This window comes from Notechis scutatus, chromosome 2 (genome assembly GCF_049901735.1).
Source record: "Notechis scutatus isolate UNSWTSFEM ecotype Mainland chromosome 2, rNotScu1.2, whole genome shotgun sequence".
In the NCBI taxonomy this organism is placed as follows: domain Eukaryota; kingdom Metazoa; phylum Chordata; class Lepidosauria; order Squamata; family Elapidae; genus Notechis; species Notechis scutatus.
In genome coordinates, this window is record NC_142010.1 from 84,109,023 (window position 1) to 84,127,997 (window position 18,975).

General features: G+C 39.8%; 1 protein-coding gene across 7 annotated transcripts in view; it reads right to left on the bottom strand.

The window, feature by feature from the left end:
- Positions 1 to 18,975, bottom strand: part of ACSL6 (acyl-CoA synthetase long chain family member 6) — a 113,370-nt gene that overhangs the window by 29,627 nt on the left and 64,768 nt on the right. For 4 of the 7 annotated variants that reach the window (XM_026687451.2, XM_087955333.1, XM_087955332.1 and 1 more), the window contains exons 2-7: positions 15,630 to 15,850; positions 3,984 to 4,098; positions 2,542 to 2,606; positions 1,568 to 1,669; positions 1,381 to 1,480; positions 64 to 242 (exon numbers count right to left, since the gene is read on the bottom strand). In XM_026687451.2, coding sequence (XP_026543236.2) covers positions 64 to 242; positions 1,381 to 1,480; positions 1,568 to 1,669; positions 2,542 to 2,606; positions 3,984 to 4,098; positions 15,630 to 15,850 — 782 coding nt within the window. Of the gene's footprint in view, positions 1 to 63; positions 243 to 1,380; positions 1,481 to 1,567; positions 1,670 to 2,541; positions 2,607 to 3,983; positions 4,099 to 6,966; positions 7,002 to 15,629; positions 15,851 to 18,975 lie in introns of those variants that run through there. The other 3 variants (XM_087955335.1, XM_087955336.1, XM_087955334.1) reach the window with 2 other exon arrangements.

The window sequence follows — 18,975 nt, forward strand, 5'->3', positions numbered from 1 at the left end:
TTAAAATAGTTTTTCATTTCACAAAAGTACAAGATCAAATAAAACACTGGAAAAGAACCGCACCTCTACTTCCAGCATAGCCTGGATTTGAACTCCACATCTTTGTCCTCTTTCTTTAAGGTCTTTTTCAAAGGGGTCCATCAAGATAATTGATTTCAAGCCCGATGTTTGTTTTCTTTCTACATGTTCTAGCAGGACTCTGGCTTTTTCAGGTTTATCACAAACTACTATAGAAATATCAGCTAATAAAATAAATCAAACGATACAGGAAATTATATTGAAATATAATAGCATTTTTATTTACAAATCACAAGCCATCTAAATTGTGTGACATTTATTCAAGGAAGAATATATATCAATTCCTGAAAATTACAACCCTCTAATCGCCAACCACTACAAATGTATTCTTATTTCCATTGTTTACAGAGGTACATAATTTTTTAATTCTGAATCAATACATTCCCAATTTCCCAGCCCCAGTTCTCCCTCTTGTCTGGATTATTCAGCTTTAAAACAGTAAAATTTAGAAGGGATTTAGACTGAGAAATTGACTAACCTGAATCTATAAGCTGTAATCAACATGAACTTCAAAACTCATACTAAATTAAAACCAGTTCAAAACACTTCCATTCAAAAATACTGGTTCATGCTTCAATAATTTTTATATTTTAAAGCAGAAGAAAAATTGGCAAGTATTTCTGGTATCATATTAGTTGTGTGAATGGTTACAGGAACTACATTTTAATTTGACTCTGTAAAACGTAAGGTATTTATCCCTAGATTGTCAATCAGACTTTCTCAACCTGGTCTCTCCAAAGGCCACAGGGATTTGTAAACTTCAAAAGCTGCAGAAAAGCCTCAAAACATAGAATTTTTAAACAGTTCATCTCATGTGGAATTTATCTGGAAGTCTCTTCATCTGGAAATCTCTTCATCTGGAAATCTCTTCATCTGGATTTTTAAGATCTAAATTTGATAGTTGAAATTTATTTTCTGCTACAATTCTAATTACATAGGCTTTTTTTCCAATTTAAAAGCAAAATATTTTGAGTAAAATTATTATTTCTTTAGATTTTGGAATGAAGAGCTTTTCAGTGAAGAAACAGAGAAAGAAAGCAACATGGTTTTCTAGAATCCATGTGGTCCATGTGATCCTGAAGATATTAAATGCAGAGATGTAGTAAAATGGCAAACTGTAAAAATCCAATAAATTAATTTTTATTTCTGTATGATATTCTTAATCCTTCTTCTAACATTTCCTTGGGGAATCAAATTTAACGGGACTTTTGCTACTGAAATACATCTTTTGAACAACTAGACTCCCACTTAAAGAACCAAAAAGTATTTGAAGAATTTTTCAAGCAAATCTACTCTCTTTACCTGTATTAATAATATAACGAATGGATCCAGGGCCTAATGTATCATACAGGGGAACCACAACCATGGAATAGGTATAGCAAGCCAGCTCAGAAATGATCCACTGGAAGAAGATGATAAAAGATATAAACAGAAGGAAATGTGAATATAACGAGAGTCTGGAAATAAGATTCCATTTCTGAAATCTCACCTCTGGACGGTTTTGGGCAAAGACCCCAATAAATTGGTTTGGTGATGATTTGCATCCCTTTTGGAGTAAGCCTGATCCCAATGCTTCTGCTCTTTCAGCAACCTGAAAAGTGGAAATAAACCACATTAAATTGCAGGTGGAATTCAGTGAGACATTTCCACAAGTTATTTTTTCCACTCCCTTTCAATTTAATGCAAAATTGAAAATTGTATTAACAATTACTTTAGTTGTTGTCTAACCTCAAAGAAGTCCCAGGTTTATTATATTGTTTAAGAGAGTCCCTACCCCACTGATTTCCAATTACTTCATTTCTAGATGATCCAGAAATGGACTATATAACAAACAGTACAGGTAGTCCTTGATTTATGATGGCAACGGAGCCAAAAATTTCTGTTGTTAAGTGAATTTTGCCCCACAACTTTCTTTGCCATAGTTGTTAAGTGAATCACAGCAGTTGTTAAATTAGTAACATGATTGTTAAGTGATTCTGGCTTCCTCATTGACTTTGCTTGTCAGAAGGTCGCAAAAGGTGATCACATGACCATGAGACATTGCAACCATCATAAATATGAGTCAGTTGCTAGGCATCTGAATTTTGATCATGTGATCATGGGGATGCTGCAATGGTTGTGTGAAAAAAAGAATCATAAATCCCTTGTTTCAGTGCCATTGTAAATTCAAAATATAAATAAACTGTTGTAAGTCAAGGAGTATCTGTATGTCACTATTGCAGGCATTTTCTACTAGAAAAAACTAAACAATAGATGAGGATTATTATGTACTCTATACAATAGATCTTGAATATTTGGGAGTGGGAAAGGCACATCATATTCTCTTCTGTTAGTGTAATCATTTCTAACCAGGTAATTATCTTCCTTAGCTGTCCAGATTAGAGTGCAGTAGAAAAAATATTTCACATTACAGTTCCATTTTTACTGTTCAATTAAGAGAAAAAGTAATAATATCAATCTTACCTCTTTATAGGATAACCATTGATAAGGCTGATTAGGTTTCCTAAATCCTAAGCAGGGACCATTTTCTAGAGGGAAAAAAACCCGACACCAGGAGTATTGTGATAAGCCATTTTCAAAGCTGCTTAATAATGCATTTCCTGATGGCCTATGTATATCTCAGCAGGACAGCATATTTAAAAATAAACCAGTGCTATGTCAGCCATCCAAGAATTTGTACCAAGGACCATCAAACACAAAGGACAGTTATCTTGACAAATGGGATTTCATTTTTTTTTACAATTCCAGAAATGACGATTTTATTTTTGATGTAAGACCCCGACATGAAATGAAGCACACCTACTCTCTTAACATTTATCTTTTTTCTATAATATTACAATGAGTTCAACAAAACTGGCTTCCATTCTAAATGATATCCCATTGGTTTGGTATGTCCTATAACATAATCAATATTCATGAAAGCCATGGTGCAGCTGCTTTATGTCAGAAGATCAGAAGGAGTGATAAGGACTTTTACTAGTAATAAATTTTATTAAGAGGCACAAGCTTTTTTCAGTGATATCTCATTCATCAGATGTATAAATTAGTTGGAAAAGGTGCTATCAGACTCCATGGAGACACACAGCTCTCCTCCTACAAGTGTTAAGGTGTAATTGCTATTCATTAGTTTGATTTACAGAAGATGGGTACATAAGCTGTTCAGAGTCAGCAGTTATTAGTATATGGGCTGTTGGTTTGAGCTCCGAGCTTGGCAATTTGGTTGCAAACGTTTCATCACCATTCGAGGAGACATAGTCAGTGCGCTTTGACCTGTGCTCATGACGAGCACAATTCAAAGCACACTGACGATGTCTCCTCAAATGGTGACAAAACGTTTGCAACCAAATTGCCAAGCTCAGAGATCAGACCAACAGACCAACAACCAACCCGAATTACTTATATTCAAATACTTTTTTTACTATTGACAGTAGCCCATTTAGAATAAATAATCAATATTTCCCTGCAATTGTGGGCTTTCTATCTGAATATAAATTGTCCAAATAGTAGATTAAAAATTCTGTAAATTAGCTAAAATAACCACTCAATTATGAGATTCCAAGAGAACTTTTGTGGCCGTACAACTGAAAAAATAAGAGTGAATTGTTTCCTAATTGTGATTTAAAATGTGTATTCAATATTTATGCTATTATTATAGCAGTAAAATACTATGTGTATTGAAAGTAGTAGTCTTTTTAAACCAAGATAAGTCCCTGTAACTGTCCCCATGGTAAGTTCAAGAACACTCAATAACAAGGTTTAACTGCCCCAAAGACTGAATCATCATCTAAATACAATTACTTTATCCAAGCACCTACATTTGTTCTCTGTAGAAGCGGGAGTTTCATAGACACTGTAACAATATTTTTGCTTTAAAAAAAAATCAAAGACTTTTTTCAAAAACTTACCAGATATATTAAAACCTCTTCTAAAAACTTCATACATGGTCCTTGCATCATCATAGTAATGAGTTAGCAAATCGGCGTTGTCACCAATTACAGATCTCCGTGCCCCATTCCAGCCCTACAATAAAATATAGATAAGTGCAGATCAATAATCTATAAAGGGGAAACAATACTGGTAGTCCTCGACTTACAACAGTTCATTTAGTGACCATTCAAAGTTACAACAGCACTGAAAAACGTGACTTATGATCATTTGTCACACTTATGACCATTACAGCATCCCCATGGTCATGTGATTTACATTTGAATGCTTGACACTGGTTCATATTTAGGATGATTGCAATATCCCAGAGTCATGTGATAACATTTTGCAACTTAATGACAAGCAAAGTCAATGGGGAAGCCAGATTCACTTAACAACCATGTTACTTAATTGCAGTGACTCACTTAAGAAATGTGGCAAGAAAAGTCATACAATGGGGCAAAATCTCTTAACAAATTTCTCACTTAGCAAAATAAATTTTGAACTCAACTGTGGTCGTAAGTCGAGGTCTATTTGTATATCATACAGGTGCATTATATCTGTAGCTAGATCCTGATTCCAGTTTCTGGAAGTTTACAGAAGCCATTAAAATTGCACTGTGAAACAACACAACTTTGCTTAATGTATTTTAGTCCTCAGACAATTCACATACAAGTTTGCTCAGATTCACCACTAGTAATTCTGAGCTTCCTTGCCTCTTAAATATCTCTCCAGGTATCAAAATGTACACTACAAGCACCTCAATGTAAGACACTGGCTTTGCACTTCACAATATGAAAGCTGCAGTGGGGCAGTGGTTAGAATGCAATATTGCAGGCTATTTCTGTGTCTGCCGGCTGCCTACAAATTGGCAGTTCGAATCTCACCAGGCTTAAGGTTGACTCAGTGTTTCATCCTTCCAAGGTGGGTAAAATGAGGACCCAGATTGTTGGGAGCAATATGCTGACTCTATAAACTGCTTAGAGAGGGCTATAAAGGCACTGTGAAGCGGTATATAAGTCTAAGTACTATTGCTATTCTGTAAAATTTGAATGAGACTACGTAATACATCAATAGGATTTAATTAATTACTAGGTTTGTTGTTAGAATATGTGCAGAATTCCTTTGTTTTAACTGTGAGAAATGCACTGCTAAAATGCTTACGACAAGCAGATCTGTAAATATATTTCCTTACTGTGCCTCAGGTAAACCCCCGAAGTACAAAGATAAAGTAAATTCACCATCCATCTGTGCATGGGCAATATATATATGAACTGGAATATATCTTGTATTCACATCCACACCAGGGAAATACTCCCCCCAAATGTTGGTTTACACTGTAGGCTTATCTTTAATTTATACAATATGAAGGCTATTAAATTCATCCATGATAATAGACTTCAGGTTAGTTCCTCGTCGGAGTAGGAGCGGAATCTGCGATCGTGCATGGTTTCGCCTGAGCTCACTTGCTGGAGGGTCCCAATCGGCACCAGAACCACCCTGGTGGGGTGAGGAAAACACCCTAGTGGGTTGGGGAAATCGCCCTGGTGGGGTGGGCAAATCACCTGGAGGGTCGAGTGGAGTCACAACTTCCCTCCCTGACTAGAAAATCCCTCCCAAAGGCAAGCTGCAGCAGTGGTCCTAAAATGGCCACCACGAAGACAAAGAACACTCCCAGAAACTAAGTTTTGTGCTGGAGCAGAGAGTAGTGAGCAGAGTGTGAACCAGGCAAAGGACATCGCTTTTGAGGTACCCCGGTATTAAAATAAAGGGCTATCTTGGAGGGAAGTGTGTGGAAGCGGCGACCAGAGAAAGTGAGAAAGAAATTGGATCTTATAAAACTTGGATTGGATTAATTTGGAGGAGAAAATTTAAAAGAAAATACTTTAACACAACAAAGGTTTAGAAATTAAACTGGATAACTATTGAATTATGGGCACTTAAAGGGCATAATAAAATGCTGAAATTGAATGTGTTGAAAAGAAAAGAAATAATAGCTAATGATTGAAATTAGCGAACTTAATAAAACTATTATATTCAATAAAGAAAGTTAAAGGTAAAAAGACTCAAGAGTGCCACCTGATGGTACAGGAAAACTGCAGTACATTTTAAAAAGTATCTGGTCTTCTCAAGAGTTTGGATTTTGGAACTTAAAAGAAAATAAAAGAAACTTTATTGTTGTTATAAAACCAAGACTCAAGAGTATGGATTGTTGAAAATAAATTCAAAAGATATTAGCTGAAATAATATACTGAACTCTGCGATTGAATATATCTATTAAAGAAGAGGATTTTAACTATTAAGGAAAAGGAAAGAAAAAGGAAAAAAGGAGAAGATATAATGGATAAACTATTTGTTGATATAAGATTGGACTTACAAGAGTCAAGACTGGATTTGCAAGATATAAGGGACATGATAAAAATTAAACTTGAAATGTGCAATTATGTACTACAGAAATTAGAAATTGTTATTCAGCACACACAAGAACAAAATAAACCAGAGGGGGAGGAGTTCTATAAAGAAGAAGCCAACATTGAAGGACAAAACGAACAGCAATTATTTAAGCAGGGGGGAAAAGCAATGAGAATTAAAAATTTGTGGTCTGATGGGATGATAAAAGGGAGAATGGGCGTTGGTAGAAGTTACCATGAACGCCCTTTCTATCTATGCTGCAAGAGAGCCCAGGATGGGTTGACTCCTTCCTATGATGTCATTTAGCTGAGTCTGTACTAAGATATAAAAGCCAGCCCCCGGGAGAGACCCCAGCTTTGGCAAAGATACTTGACAGACTGAAAGGTGTCTCTGAAAGCCCAAAATAAATACAGAAATATGTCTTACCCTCTCTAGACCAATCAAGGGAGGGGCTGGGCTCTCTTGCAGCATAGATTGAAAGGGCGTTCACGGTAACTTCTACCAATGCCCATTCTCCTCCATGCTGCATCGAGAGCCCAGGATGGGACATACCAAAGCTTGCATGTCCATGGGCGGGTCCTCGTCCAATTCATCACACCGACTGTGGAACCACTCGTTGAAGCACCCGTCTGCCGAAGGCTGCAAAAGCATCCAGACGGTAGTGTCTGATGAAAGGAGGAGAGGATGTCCATGTGGCCGCATGACAAATCTCCTCCAAGCTTGCTTGGGTCACCCAGGCAGCAGAAGTGGCTGTGCTTCTGGTAGAGTGCGCCGTCAGACCTCGGGGAACCGGAAGGGCCACAGCTTTGTAGGCCTGCTCAATGCAAGACCTGACCCACCTGCTAATAGTAGAAGAGGCCTTGTGCCCCAAGTGAGAAGGGAAAAAGGAAACAAACATGGCTTCTGACTTCCTGAAGGAGGAAGTGCGCTTAATGTATATTCTAAGAGCCCTTCTTACGTCTAGTGTGTGCCACTGCCGCTCTAAGTCATGGTGCAGGAGAGGACAGAAGTCAGGCAAAACAATGTCCTGGGACCTGTGAAACCAGGTGTTAACCTTCAGAATAAATGAGGGGTCCAGACAAAGAACAACCCTATCATCATGAAAGGAACAAAGGTCCTGTCTGATGGAAAGAGCAGCAAGCTCGGAAACCATCCTGGCAGAAGTGATAGCAACAAGGAACATTACCTTCAGAGTCAGGAAACGGAGAGACACTGTTCTAAGGGGTTCAAAGGGGGGATTTGTAAGGGCATTAAGGACCATATGAAGGTCCCAGGAAGGATACCTGTGAACCACCCGAGGATGCAGGTTGGAAGCCCCTTTCAAAAACCTCCTGACTGAAGGGTGATGGGATAAGGAAGGAAGCGAACCCCATGAAAGGACCGAGGAGAGGGCTTCAACCTGCCTGCGTAAGATGTTGGGGGGCAAACCTTTCTCCAGCCCATGCTGAAGGTAAGAACTTCTGCCAACTGGGCTGAAGCAGGAGAAAGACCCTCCCTGAGGCACCATTGGGAAAAAGCCTTCCAGGTGGCATCATAGATGCGACTTGTAGAAGGTTTGCGAGACGCCAGGATAGTGAGGATGACCGTTTCTGGAAGATCAACCTCCTCTAGCTGCTGGCGCTCAAGTGCCACACAGTCAGCTTGAACCACTGGGGCTCTGGGTGGAGCAGGGCCCCCTGGTGAAGGGAGATTAGATGGGCTGGGATCCTCCAAAGAAAAGCCACTGATAGATTGACCAGGTCCGCAAACCAGGGCCTCCTTGGCCAATAGGGTGCCAGGAGGAGGAGCTCCACTCGTTCCTCCAACATCTTCCAAATTACTGCCGGAATGATGGGAAGCGGGGGAAAGGCGTAGAGGAGACCCTTGGGCCATCTGCACCAAAGAGCATTGGCCCCCTTTGCTCCCTGGCAAGGAAACTTGGTGAAGAATCTGGTGACTTGGGCGTTTTGAGGAGTGAAGAAGAGATCTACCTCCAGTGTTCTGAATCTGAGGGAAAGGTCCCTGAATAGAGATGGAGGAATGGACCATTATGCCTGGTCGACTAGGCTCCTGCTGAGCCAGTCGGCCTGGGAGTTGTCGACCCCGGAGATGTGGTCCGCCAAGATCGACAACAGGTGTTTCTCTGCCCATAACCCCAACCGTAGAGCCTCTTTCATGAGGGCTTTGGACCTCGTCCCCCCCTTGCCAGTTGACATTGCGGCCATGTTGTCCGTAAGGACTAGAACATGAGAGCCAGTCACTGATTGCCTGAAATGCTTGAGAGACAGAAAAATGCCTCTGAACTCTAGCCAATTTATGGGAAGGGTCTGCTCTGATCTGGACCAAACGCCCTGAGCTATCTGACCCTGCATATGGGAACCCCAACCCAGGAGGGTAGCATCGGTGGTTATCACTAGCCTGTCTGGGTCCCTGAACAGGAGCCCCCTCCAGATTGATGGGTAATGCCACCAATTGAAAGATCTCCGGATTTGTGGCGGAAGTGGGACCTTGATGGATGAGTGGCTGGTTCCTGCTCGTTGGTAGGGAAGCAGGAACCACTGAAGGGGTCGGGAGTGGAGCCAAGCCCATGGGACGATGCCAATACAGGAGACCATCTTCCCCAGAAGTTTGGACAGCAGCGACAGGGGGACAATTTGATGTTGCTGGATCTGGCTGATCTCTGCAAGGCTCTTTCCACGAGCTGGGGACAGGAAAACCTGGCACAACGTGGTATCGATGACTGCTCCCAAGTGTTGCAATTTGGTTGTGGGAGAGAGCTGGCTCTTTTTGGTGTTGATGGAAAATCCGTGGCTCTGGAGATATGACAGGGTAATTTGCAGATCCTGATGGGCTGCATGGATGGAAGAGGACAAAATCAAAATGTCGTCCAAGTCACATTGGATCCTCACTGGAATAGAACACAGAGGTGCCATCAATGCTGCCAGAACCTTTGTGAAGACCCTTGGAGCCGATGAGAGGCCTAAGGGAACTGCTCAATACTGGTAATGGGTATTCTGATAACAGAAATGGAGAAACTGGCGATGATGACGCCAAATTGGGATGTGGAGGTAAGCCTCAGTGAGATAAACGGAAGAGAAGAGGTCGCCCTCCCGCTCTCTAAAATAGAATGCAGAGTCTGCATTTTAAATCGCCTGTATTTTACAAATTGGTTGAGAAATTTTAGATCAAGGATGGCTCGCCACCCCCCTGAGGCTTTGGGAACGATGAAAAGGCGAGAGTAAAGCCCATGTTCCCAATGAGAGGGGGGAACAGGTTGAATAGCCCTGATTTCAAGAAGGTGCTGAATGGCCTGATTCATGAGGGCTTGCCTTGAAATGTCCCAAGAGACAGGACAGATCACAAAATTTTTGGGGGGTGGCATTAGGAAGTCCAATTGTAACCCTGACCTAATAGTGCTGAGCACCCAGGTGTCCGTCATTGATTCCTCCCATTTGGAGGCAAGAAGGCTAGGCGATCTCCGATGGGTGGGGAGAACGAGGGATTACTTAGAGCAACAGAAGGAACGACCCCCTCCCCCCGAAAGGGCTGTTTACCAGTAGAAAGTTGTTGCCTGCCAGATGCTTCCGCCCATTGGTCTTGGCGTTGGGAGTACAGCCTTTGAGAGCGGGGGAAGCGAGATGAGGTCTCTGCTCGGAAGGCAGGAGGGCGATAAGGATCAGGGCGATATTCGGCTTTCTTCCCAGAGGAAGAGAGAATTTTACGTTTATCTCTGGTTTTGATGAGATAAGGCTCCAGAGCATCACCAAAAAGCTTATCACCTGCAAATGGAACTGAAGCCAGCTTCCATTTTTGGCGTGACTCCGCCTGCCAATTTCGGAGCCATAAAAGTCTTCTTGCTGCTACAGAAGATGCCATGGCCTTGGATGCAAATTTGGCGGAATGCAGTGAATTCTGCATCTGCAGTGAATTCCGCCACTGCAATAATCTTATTAAGGTCTTGGTGAGACCGAAGGTCAGAAGCAGGCAATCTATTCTGGAGTTGGCGCAGCCACCGTATGGATGCCCTCGTGAAAAAGGATGCTGCTGTTGAAGCCCGAACAACCCAAGCAGCAGCCTGGTGATTGCTCTTGAGGGTCTGTTCAGAGCTATAATCATCCGATTTCAGGATATCTTCTGGCTCCGTGGGAGTGCCAGAAGATGAGAACGAGGCCAGAACCGGAATGTCAACAGAAGGCACTGCCAGGGCATTGTCCAGAGCTGCGCTGACATTGTAGAAACGCTTATCCAGAGAAGATGGGCGAGGACCTGCCAAAGGAGAAACGCACTGTTCCTTGACCATGTCCAAGAACAAAATGGGAGAAGGCAAAACCTCTGCATGCACTACAGGCTTGGAGAAGAGCGAATCCCCTTGGCTAGAGGGATTTCCTTGTGGCTCGGGAGCCACTTCCTCTGGTGACAGCTTGGCAGTGACCAAGGCCTTGCTGAGTAATGGCCTGAAGAGAGTAGGTTTGAAGACCAATGCAGAGGATGTCTGCTCTGGGTGAGAATGCTTTTCCTCTGAAAGATTTTGGTCAAAAATCTTGCCCTCTTCACACTCTGAACGAGAAAAGTAACTGTGTTCAGATGGTGAAGCCCTTCCTTCCTCATCAACCTCCTCCCATTCTGGTAGAGAAGAATGGACCCTGAGGTCCTGGGGCCTGTGTAAATCAGGGTGATGAGGCAAGGAACCTATAGATTGAGAAGGGAGAAGGGCTTGAACCCTTTCCAGAGGTTGAAGAATTTGCTTGAAGCCTTCAGCCAATCCCTGCCTAATGGCCAATGAGACTACATCTTGGATATCCTCTGGTCTATTCTCAAAGGTAGAGGCAGAAGGCCAAAGGCCCGCTGCTGTGGGAGTGAAGGTGGCTTCAGGCCTAGATTGAGGAGAGGTTTGAGGCCTGGAGGGAGGGGGAGGAGCATAGGGCCCAGAAGCCTGTTGGAAATAAGGCCCAGATCTGCTTAGATCCTGAGGATCTGATTGTACTGCAAGAGCCTCAGGAGACCAGGATGGAGGATGGAAAGGCTCATAGATAACTTCTCCTCCCCTGGGAGGGCTTGGCTGGGGCCCACGGGTATCACCTGAAACATGCTGTAGTTGCACTCCCTTCTGTTGAATAGTTCTGTTGAACAGCCTCTCTAGGGCTGCATGTCTGAGCTTCTCTGCCCTCAACTCAACCTGAGTTGCCTTCTTAGGGGCTAGAGCTTTAGCTTTGATTTTAGCAGCCACCTCCGTCTGGACTGATTGGGTGCGCTGCCTACGTCTTTTTCTCTTATTGGGCTTAAGAGACTGTTCCACTGGGGGGGAAAGCTCTGCCTGAGCCTTATCTTGCTCCATTGGTAGAATAAAGGCTCTTTCGTTGAAAAGAAGCTGTTTAGAAATTTTTCTATTAAGCCCCTAGGGTATAAATGGCCCCTGGGCTTACAAAATGGCCGCTCACCTCGTGGTGGAAGGCTTCAATCCAAGATGGCCACTGACTACAGGAAACAGGCTCCAAGATCGAAGAATCGCTCCTTAGGCAATACAGAGCCCCAAGCGAAGTCAGCAAGGGAAAAACGCAGCAACCAGCCACACAATCAGCTGGCTTGTGCTCTTATCAGTTTGCCGATTGTTTTTACGATCGCTCAAAACCGCAGGTGTGGGGGAGGTCTAAGATACTGCCCAGCTTGCCTGCACAGAGCTCTGGTAACGCTGCTCCCAACATTGCAGGAGAGAGAGCCCTGCTCTCCTGGAAGAGCAGCTGCCTAGATCCCTGGGAGCTGCTTGAAGCGAGGAAAAAGTACTGAAGATCGCTGGTGAGTGCTATCTAACAGAACGCTTTCAGAGACACAGCTACTGACTGAAAGGAGCTGAGTCAAAAGCTGGGGTCTTTCCCGGGGGCTGGCTTTTATATTTTAGTACAGACTCAGCTAAATGACATCATAAGAAGGAGTCAACCCATTCTGGGCTCTTGATGCAGCATGGAGGAGAATGGTTTGGAAAATGGATAAAGGAAGAGGGGAAAAAACAGAAAAAGGAAGGGCAAAAGAAAAATCAAAAGAGGGAGAGAGAAAAATTTAAGAACTGGAATGAGAAATGGAGGGGAATAAGAATGGGGAAAAAAGGGAATTAAGAGAAAGGACCAGAAAATAAAGAGGAATAGGAAACAAACAAGGATGAAAAGAAAGAGTAAGAGATAATGGGTGAAAAAAAAAGGATAAGGAAGGAGATTTTGCAAGGTAATATGTTGTGATGTATAAGAATATATTGAAAATAGTATTTTGTAATTTATAGATGATTCATAAGATATTTGATTAAATATAATGTGGAATCTGAGAAAAATATATATATTTGTGTTATATACTAGATAGGGAGATTGATATTAAGGTAGAATGAAGGTGGTTAGCTCGAATTATTAACCAGAGGAACAATTATATTTACAGATAAGGATTGATAAAATGACAAATGTGACAGAAAAAAGTAATAAGAGAAATGACAACAGAAATGAGAATTTTAGATAACATTGTAAAATAAGATATGAGGATGTATTAATATAGCATGAATTGGAACTGGATAAAATATGCTTAATATTTAACAATAATAAGGATGATGCAATATGAAACTAAACAAATATAATGAACAGGTAACTATGGTCATGTTTGTATTGAGATATGAAACCTGGAACTACACTGCTTGCCAAGTGAGAATTTTTTATTTAAAAAATAATAATAAAAGCAGGGAGAAAATTGAATAATGGAATTACTAGGTGTGTTTAACTGATATGGTGGTAGGCATTTGGAGAGAGTTTTGAAAGGTTGAAAATAAGCATTGAAGGATTATGAATTAATGTGAAATATATGCATTGAGAGATATGATTGGTATTATTAATTTTGCCTATACTAAAATGTATGATATATTGATGCCACACTGTTAATGTATTGTTGTGCATATGCAGATTGAAATAAAAAAAAATTAGGAATTTTTTTTTTATCCATGATAATAGAATAAATGTTTTTTTTAAAAAAAACATTCTGTTTAAATATTCAGTTTTACGCAGAGAGATTGTGAAGGGGAAAAAAAGTAACCAGGCTGAAGCATAGACTAATCTCGGTTTTGAATCCATTCTTGAACCCTCCATATCTACAGCCTGGGCTTTAAAGAATAAGCATTGTGGCATGGAGAGTCACAGGAATTGTTCAGTTAAGGAATTCCTCAATCTATCATCAATAACTGAGGGGTATCTCCAGATAAACTCAAAATTTCAAAATTCTAATACTATTAAGACACAAATTCAAATATGACTTAATATTTATAATATGGTTGCAAGTATTGAACGTGCAAAATATTATTAAGGAATACAAAAGAATTTCAGTGGAGTATCCAGAATTTGAATAGTGCTTCTAAAAATGAATTTAGATATTTTTCATTTAAAAATTGAATTTAGATATTTTTCATTTAAAAATTGTAGAATATTCCTGCAAGAATCAGCTGCAGATATGAAATATACCGGGAAATGAAGAAATCCAGTATCAAATAATTTGAAACTTTAAACTTAAAACAAATTCAAATATGACTACAGAAGAAAATGTTCAGAAAAGTTGTTGTAGACAAAACCTCTAGTGGTCTAGCATTTTGTTTTCAAAATGGACAAATCAACTTAGGTGACTGCTAAAAGGTGTACAAAACATGAAGCTTTTCAAACTGGAAATGCCTTTTTTGAATTTGAATCAGTTGATTTGTGTTGAAAACAATGTCAGGCTTAAAACACTTCCAGAAGGCCATCTTTAATGCAAATGAACAGTTTAGATTTAGAACGTAAAACAATTCCTCCAAAACGACTGTATTTGGATCATTTAAATCACTCAAATTTAAAATATTTTGCACTTCACTAATAGTGGCACTAAATAAAGAAGATGCCTTTATAATTTATAATTAAAATATATAAGTATATATCCTATAGTGCAATGCTGTAGTTAAGAACTGAGGACAAAAAACCTGGGTTCAAACTGCCACTCAAACACAAAACTCTATGTGAATATAGCCAGTTACTCTCAGCCCCACCAATCTCCCAGTGTAGGAATAAAATGAGGAGAGATATAATAAGCTCCAGGAATTTAAGATAAGCTGCCATGAATTCCTGGAGGAAAGGCAAAAAGCAAATAAATATTAATTTGATTGCTGAGATGAAAAATTGTATATTAAATTGGTTGTTATTGTTTTAAATCTATATATGGTTTTGTTCTTTTTGCTAAATTGTCCATTCTAGTTCAACCATCTCCATCTTACTGAATGCTTAATGTTTTTTCTCAAGAAAAATGCCAGATATATCCTGGATTAAACAACCCAATTAATACAGCAATAGCTCAACAACATACAAACTACAATTACTTCATTACTTCATGGACATGGAACATCTCAAAATAACATTTTTGAATAACCAAGTTATTTAAGCACAATCAAATAATGTATATGTACCATTTCCATAGGAAATGAAATACATTTTAAATGAGGCAATAATGAAGATTTTCAGATACTAAAAAAGGAATCTCAACAGCTTGTTTGTCTGTGCTTTTACAAATATGTCTCCAAGGACACAGCATATTTCAAACAAATAAACAACAACAAAGTATTAAGAGAATCGATTGCATCATTCATGTTATTGAGGAAACCTATCCAGTAAAAACATCATTAATATGCAGTACCATCTTTTTTAAATATTTTTTTCCTGAATCAGATTTCAATTCACCACATTCTGCAACAAGCTAATTAAATGTTGAAGTATTATTTGGATTACCATATTCACTAATATTTCTTCTAATAAGCAGATAATAAGAGACAGAACCTTAATTCATACAGTTCCATAGAGCTAACCTCACTCTTCGCCTGACCAGTTTTTCTCCTGAAAATCTTGCTAAGACGATATTTGACTAAAGAATCAAGTCATCTATTAAACAGACAAATGCATCATCACACAAAGAATACATCCTATAAAATGCATACTATGAATCACTTGCAGACTCTTTTCATGTACCTAAAAATGAACTTCACATTTTGTAGAACAGCATGTCTCTCTTAACTAAGGTTATCTCTCTGGGTCAGCCATTGTATTAATTATTAGATGGACAGGCCAGAATATTTACAAATTTACTGATGGATATTGTCAAAAGATCAATGCAATAAATGCAACAGCATCTGCTAATAAAAACACTGCTGAGAAAAGGCATGTTATAAAAATTAATTCTATCAAGATAATCCTCACCTCAATTTCTTCTGATTGCATTAGGAGATCACATGGTGGTTTTACCGCTTTGGGACGGTTGACAAGCCAATATGCAATGATAGCTGCAAAGGCACCAATGCCCACCAAAGTAGAAGTTGGCAGGCTTCGGAAAAACTGGCTGAAGTCTTCAAATTCTGGAAGGCGTAAATTCCTTAGAATATCTTGTACTTGCATTTTTTCAAAGACTGAAATGGCCACCTCTGCAGAATCCAGAGAAGAAATAATGAAATTAAGTTGACAAGTTATCACAATTATAGAGCAGAGAAAGAATGCTCCATAAGGTTGAAGGCCAAAATTCAACTTACAATTTCAGCTTAATAAATCACAGTGCAATTGTTTTTTTTTTTTTTTTTTTTGTAAAAGTTTTATTGATTTTAACAACAAATAAAAACACATAAAACATAAAACATAACATAAGAACATCATCATTCTTCATAAATTTACAGACAGTGTATCGGTTGGTTTACCACTCCTTTTTGTGCATCCATTTCATAGTCATCATAATAATTATGTTACATAATAACTCATATTATCAATCAACAATTATATATCCTAATATCATTATTAAACAATCATTTGACTATAATTTTACTAATTCATACTTAAACGAGATAACTATAATTTAGTTAATTTATTTTATAACAAATCGTAAAATCATACCAAATCTATCTTAATAAAATATTCTAAAAATATTATCAAAACCAAATATATATATATATATTCATTATTTCCTAGGTTTCTAAATATTCTATTATTATATTGTTTTATCTAACCATTGATAAAAAAGATCCCAAACTTCATAAAATTGTTTATCTTCTTGTTCTCTAATTTCAAATGTCAATCTACTCATTTCAGCACATTCCAGTATTTTCTTAATAATTTCTTCCTCTAATGATATTTTCTCACTCTTCCAATTTTTAGCAAATACAATCCTAGCCGCTGTTAACACATTTACAATCAAGTACTTTAAGTTTTTATTAAATGTATCAGGTAAGATTCCCAATAGAAAAATCTCTGGTTTCAAATCTATATGTTCTTTTGTCATTTCTTCCAACCATATGCGAATTCTAGTCCAGTATTTCCTGGCCTCCTCACAAGTCCACCACATATGGTAATATGAGCCAGGGATCTGATGACATTTCCAGCACTTTTCAGATTTGTTCTTGAACATTCTTGCTATTCTTGTCGGGGGGAAATGCCACCTGTAAAACATCTTATACAAATTTTCTTTATATGCTACTGACATTGTCATTTTATAATTTTGAGACCACAATTTTTGCCATTTCTCTAAATCAATCCCATATCCAAAGTTCTTCCCCCAAACAATCATTGTTTCTTTGACTTGTTCTTCCTCTAATTTAATTTCCAACAAATAACTATATAGTTTTTAATCACTTTTTCATCAGAACCTGTCAAAATCCTATCTAGATCAGTCAATTTATCATAAAATCCTTCTGTTTTAGAATCTTTAAGATACCTTGAGTGTATTTGCGCATATGAAAACCAATTCATCTTTATATCTTGTTCTTCTAGCTTTTGCATCGTTTTAAGTTCACCCTTTTCATCCAGTATTTCCCCATATCTAACTGTTTGTTCCTTCTTATAAATTATGGGATAGGAAAAAGCTTCGATAGTTGATAACCAAACTGGTATTTTCAAATAACATTGTTTCTTAATTTTCTCCCAATTCAACCATAACGATTCCCATATATAGTGCCTTCTGAAACAACCCTGCGATTTAGTTCCCTTATACCATAAAAAGGCATGCCAACCCAATAAGTCATGTCTTTCCAATGCCAGTAATCTAGACTTTCTTAACGTTATCCATTCTTTAACCCACATTAAATTTGCAGCTTGATAATACAACTCCCAATTAGGAAGGCCAAATCCTCCTCTAGTTCTAGCATCCTGTAAAAGTTTTAGTTTTATTCTCGCTTTCTTACCTTGCCATATATACTTCAACACAATTTTATTTAATTCATCAAAGTAGTCTTTACCAAGCCTAATTGGTATTGTTTGAAACAAATATAAAATTCTGGGTAAAATATTCATTTTAATTGTTGAAATTCTACCTATCAAAGATAATTGTAGGTTTTCCCATTTTTTCAAGTCAGATGCTATCTGCTGTTTAAGTTTAATATAGTTATTCTCTTTCAGTGTAGTACATCTTGACGTCAAAAATATCCCCAAGTATTTAACTTTATTCGTAACTTGAATTTTCAATAGGTCTGCCAACTCTTCTCTTTGCCTTAATAACATATTTTTTGTCAGAATCTTTGTTTTGTCTTTATTTATTTTCAAGCCAGCCATCTCACCATACGTCTCTATCTTTTCCAGTAATTTTAAAGCTGTCTCTAGAGGGTCTTCCAGAATAAAGACCAAATCGTCCGCAAAGGCTTGCAATTTAAATTCCTCCTTTTTAACTTTCATTCCTTTTATATTTGTATCCTCTCTAATACCGTGTTTCTCACATAATAAGGCCGGGCCTTATTTTTTTTTGAGGCCCGAAAAAACGGCTAGGCCGTCTATTCAGGGGGTAACTTAATTTCCCCCCTTTCATCCTCATCTAGAGCGCCCGCGGTCAGCCTCGCCACCAGCCGCTCCTAAGGGCGATCATGGCGGCGCAGAGAGCTCCCTACTCCCACCAAACACCTTTGCTGCAGACCCAAGACCTTTGGCACCTGCCTCTGTTGCTTTCCCTTCTGCCCATTCCGCTGCCGTTTGGAGTGCCGTTGGAGCTGCTGCCGCCGTTTGGAGCTGCCTCTGCCGTTTGGAGCTGCCTCTGCCGTTTGGAGCCCGCCGCCGCCGTTTGAAGCTGCCGCTTCCGCGTTTGGAGCACTACCGCTGTTTGAAGCACCACCGCCACTCCAAACACAGCGGCAGTTCCAAACGCGAGCGGCAGCTCCAAACGTGACGGCGGCACTCCAAACGCGGCGGCAGCTCCAAGCGGCGGCGGTGGCTCCGCTTCCGTGTTGGAGCTGCCTCTGCCGTTTGGAGCCGCCACCGCCGTTTGGAGTGCCGCCGTCACGTTTGGAGCTGCCGCTTCCGTGTTTGGAACTGCCGCCGTGTTTGGAGTGGCGGTGGTGCTCCAAACAGCGGTAGTGCTCAAACGCGAAGCGGCAGCTTCAAACGGTGGCGGTGGCTCCAAGCGGCGGCAGCAGCTCCAAGCGGCAGAGGCAGCTCCAAGCGGCAGAGGCAGCTCCAATGGTACTCCAAACAGCGGCGGCAGCTCCAAACGGTGGCGGTGGCTCCGCTTCCGTGTTTGGAGCTGCCTCTGCCGTTTGGAGCCGCCGCCGCCGTTTGGAGTGCCGCCGTCACGTTTGGA